Source organism: Phaseolus vulgaris, chromosome 8, assembly GCF_051622355.1.
Source record: "Phaseolus vulgaris cultivar YP4 chromosome 8, ASM5162235v1, whole genome shotgun sequence".
NCBI classification, from domain to species: domain Eukaryota; kingdom Viridiplantae; phylum Streptophyta; class Magnoliopsida; order Fabales; family Fabaceae; genus Phaseolus; species Phaseolus vulgaris.
The window spans coordinates 50753579-50758001 of NC_143505.1; the positions used below are offsets into that span (position 1 = coordinate 50753579).

At 43.3% G+C, this 4423-nt stretch overlaps 1 protein-coding gene across 1 annotated transcript; it reads right to left on the bottom strand.

Annotated features, from left to right (window-relative positions):
- Window positions 1-670: 670 nt before the first annotated feature.
- LOC137825323 (uncharacterized) lies at window positions 671-1925 on the bottom strand. The gene is made up of 4 exons (XM_068630995.2): window positions 1483-1925; window positions 1093-1324; window positions 924-1020; window positions 671-762 (listed from the first exon to the last, which is right to left on the bottom strand). Exons 1-4 carry the CDS (start codon window positions 1923-1925, stop codon window positions 671-673), a joined length of 864 nt encoding a protein of 287 aa, XP_068487096.1.
- Between the last annotated feature and the right edge of the window lie 2498 nt (window positions 1926-4423).

Here is a 4423-nt window from a genome sequence, read left to right on the forward strand (position 1 = left end):
TAATTTTTGTTGTTTGTACATGTTTTTCTAATCTTTCAAGGTGACAATGTTATTAAAAGCCTTGATGATTGAATCACTTTCCAATTAAAGATTACACCAACTCTGTTATTTCTATTGCCATAATCAATTTCGGCAATTCATCTTGTAAGGCATAGTTTAAACCAATATTTTGTGCAAAACTATATGAACTTTTGAAAACCACTCCATAAAAGCAAACCAAGTATTAATACTTTGGCGTAGCCTTGACTGTTTCTTCGGTGTTAACCTTTATCCAATTAGTTATTAAAAAATGATATTTTTTTTATCAGTAAAAAATTAATTAAATTAAAAACGGGACACTTGAGGGGTGTCCCAACCCGTATACAAAAACACTTATAGCTAAGAATACAGAGAAAACTACAATTAACTCAGAAAATGAGCTAGAAGTGACCCCTGCCTCTGAACAATCATGGCCTACATAAGGTCCATTGGGCATCGACAGCAGGGGTAAACAAGGTCCCTATCTTCCATTCATTCCTAGTACATGACACCCACCAAGAGGTATGGGCAAAGTCAAAACAGCAAGGTAACAGAGGCCAATGTCTGCAATCAACTACATACCTCCGCATTCAACAAAACCACATCCGCAAAGTTCCTATGTTCCCATCAACAGAGAAAGAACCTGTTATGACTACCTGTTATGGTGTATGTCATTGGGTAAGCATGACTTTCCTACTATCCTTGCACCATTCCAGTCCATATCTGCACCATGCCAGTCCAAACCTGCACCAGAAAACAACACAACACAACCATAGACCGAACCACGCCAATGCAGCAACCTCGTCAAACAGGCCCAAGCCGTTCCACCAGACGTCCATAACCAAAACCTCCATCCATTCCATCTGCGCCTTAGCGTACACCTGTTTAACGTTGCACCTACAAACCAACAAAATCGCCTAGGATACTAAACATCCTACTATCATCCCCATCTTCATTAGACCCTTCTGCCTTTCCTGAACCGAAGTACTCCATGAAGATCCACTACTTATAGCTCTTAATATAGAGCATTGGATTTAATACCCAGTCCACAAAAGAGTAATTGAACCTGCATACCCTATACTTCATCCAAAGCCAAGATTTCAGCTGGGCTTGCTGGAACATCTCTTCAGCATCTACAACTCCTTGCTTGAACACAACCAAGTTCCTATGTTCCCATACACTCCGTACTATGGCAGCCCAGATGGCTTTCCAAACCATCTCTTGTTTGTTACTGACCTGAGTCAAAGTGAAGCTTTCGAAGTGGTTTTGCAAGGCATTATGTTGAACAGAGAGGATGTCGATCCATCTATGACACAGGTCCCAAACACGCACGACCACATCACACTCCAAAAATAAATGTTGGCTGGATTCCACTTTAGAACGGCAAAACACGCAGGATGTGGATTCCATCGTCACCCCCTCCTACTCAAACATTCTCTAGTTGGTAGTCTATCCAGTATGGACCTCCATGCAGTGATTAGGACAGAGGGAAAGGCCTTGGCCTTCCAAAGGAGGTCGAAGATAGCAATGCGAGTGCCATCGCCTCTTATGCTCGCATAAGCTGATTTCACTGAGAAACACCCCTTATTATTGATCCCCCACACCCGAATGTCTTGCTCCTGTCTTTTAACAACAGTCCTAGATATGTATGCAGTTAGGTCCGTTTCCAACACTGATTCCCACTCAGCCCGCCTCCACCTTAAATTCCATCTCCATACATCCCCTTCCCACCCGCCTACCTCTTCCACTGTTTGACTCTGATTACATGATAGAGAGTATAGCTTGGGAAATTCGGATTTGAGGTTGGTATTCCCAACCCACACATCGTCCCAGAATTTTACTCTGTCACTGTGCCCTAGCCTCCAGCCCATTTCTGCTTGGAACCATCCCTGTCCTCCACCCTCCATGCACACTTTATGGAGATCCCTCCACCACTAGGATTGCAACTTAAGTGATGAATGCGTCCCCTCACTTCCTTCTTCATATTTCGACTCCAAAATGTCCTTCCATCTTCCTTTCTCATCCGAGAGCCATCGCCATTTCCACTTAGCCAACAAAGCATGATGGAAATCACGTATGTCTATGATCCCCAACCCTCCTTCCTGCTTTGATTTGCACACATTTTTCCAGTTGACCCATGAAATTGGCTTCTTCTCCTTCCCCCAACCCCACAGAAACCTTCTTTGAATACTATTAATGTTCTTACAGACCGCTTCCGGTGCTCTGAAGAGAGATAGATAGTATAGGGGTACTGCTGTGAGCACTGATTTAATAACACAGATTCTACCTGTCATTGACAAGAACCTACCTCTCCACGTGCTTAGCCTAGTTTCCAACTTATCAATGATTGGCTCCCAGAACTTCTTCCTCCTTAGGTTGCCTCCCACCTCAAGCCCTAGGTACTTAAACGGTACTGCCATCTCAGCACAATTCAAGGTCTTCATATAACAGAGGATATTATTCCTATGCACATTGATGCCTGCAATCTTTGACTTGTGGAAGTTAATCTTGAGGCCAGAAGCTAGCTCAAAACCTTTGAGGATGACCTTTAGAGTCACCACATTGCTAAAAGAGTCCTTACAAAAGAATAAAGTGTTGTCAGCAAACTGTAAGATACTTAACTCAACCTATTTTCTCCCAATCCTAAAGCCGAATAGTAAGTTAGCCTTCACAGCTTGCCTTACCAGCCCAGTCAAGCCTTCCGCTACAATCAAGAAGAGAAAAGGGGCAAGTGGGTCTCCCTGCCTCAATCCTCTCTCAGGTTTAAATTCATCTGCCAGGCTCCCGTTCACCAGCACAGAGATAAAAGCACTTTCCAGACAACCCTGGATCCAACAGATCCACTTCATATGAAACCCCAGCTTGTGCATCATGTCGTAAAGGAATTCCCATCTAACCGAATCATAGGCTTTTTCGAAGTCCACCTTTGGACATAACCCACTTTGCCCTCGTCGTCTGATGTCCTCAATCACCTCATTAACCATTAGTACACTGTCCAGAATCCCCCTATTCTTCAGGAAAGTCGACTGGCAATCATCAATAACCGTGGGCATCACTTTCTTGATCCTTTCGGCCAACACTTTGGATATAATTTTATACAAAGCACCAACTAGGGAAATAGGTCTAAAGTGATCAAGAAAGACAGGATTCCTAATCTTAGGGACAAGTGCAATGAATGACGCATTGCACCCCTTGGGTATATAACCTGTTTCATGAAACAAGTTCATCACTTCCATAAAATCTTCGTTCACAACCTCCCAACCCTTCTTTAAAAAATTGAAGTTAAACCCATCAGGTCCAGGACTTTTTGATCCTTCGCATTGCCACACGGCATCCCTTACTTCCGTCTCAGAGAATCCCTCTACCAGCCTCAGGTTATCTGACAAAGATAAAGACTTAAACTCAACTGCATCGAGTCTTACCCATAGATCTTTTGTTGCTCTGAACCTGTTTTCAAACCACCTTCTTGCTTCAGTGCGAACTGTACTAGGCTCCTCACACCACAAGCCTCCTATCTCCACTCCCTTCACTTCATTCCTGCTTCTTCTCCATCTCAGCAAAGAGTAAAAGAACTTTGTGCAGGAGTCCCCATTCTTGAACCAACTAACTCTGGTCTTCTGGCGTATAAGAGACTCAAGCTTATTATCAACCTCCTTCAGCTGGCCTACTAACTCGATCCTTTTCATTCTATCACAAACCAACAGATTATCATTGCAATCTTGACAGTCATAGTCCTCTATCTCCTGTATGATCCTCTTTTTAGTCGTCTCCAAATTACCAAAAATGTCCATGTTCCATACTTTTAAATCACCCTTCAACCTCTTCAATTTATCTTTAACCTTCGTGAAACTACTCCCCTGTACTGTGTATGCATTCCATCTATCTTTCACCAATTCCATAAATCCTTTCTCTACTAACCAGACATCAATTGTTCTAAAAGGTTTAGGACCCCAGTCCTTGTCCACAAACTTTACTACTAGCGCACAGTGGTCGGAAACTTCCCTACGTTGCACATACTGTTTGCACAAAGGCCACATTTGCATCCAATCTTTCGATACCAAAACTCTATCAAGCCTACTCTTGGCCTTCCCATTGGAATTGAACCAAGTAAAATTCTTACCGATGAAAGGGAGCTCGAGCAATAAGTTGGCGTCAATGAAACGGTTGAACTCTCTTATTTCACTTAATTGAGAGCCCATTTCCTTCGTGCCTTTCCTTTGTGCATTGAAATCGCCACAAAAACACCAGATCAGATCTTGGGATGCCGCTTTGATGCGTGACAACTCCCCCCCCCCCCAAAACCTTCTTCTCCCTCAAGGAGCAGGCGACATAGATGTTGACCACCACACACATGCAATTAGCTTTCACATCCTGCCCAAAGACTGCTATATACCCCTTCCCCATA

Excerpts from the sequence above, each read along its gene's own strand:
- LOC137825323 (XM_068630995.2), bottom strand. The coding sequence starts at position 1,925 with ATGGAGGGTGGAGGACAGGGATGGTTCCAAGCAGAAATGGGCTGGAGG. Across the intron at positions 1,021-1,092 it reads GGCTTTGGATGAAGTATAGG|TGGATCTTCATGGAGTACTT; the intron begins GTATGCAGGTTC and ends AGCTATAAGTAG. Across the intron at positions 763-923 it reads TATCCTAGGCGATTTTGTTG|GTTTGGACTGGCATGGTGCA; the intron begins GTTTGTAGGTGC and ends TTTCTGGTGCAG.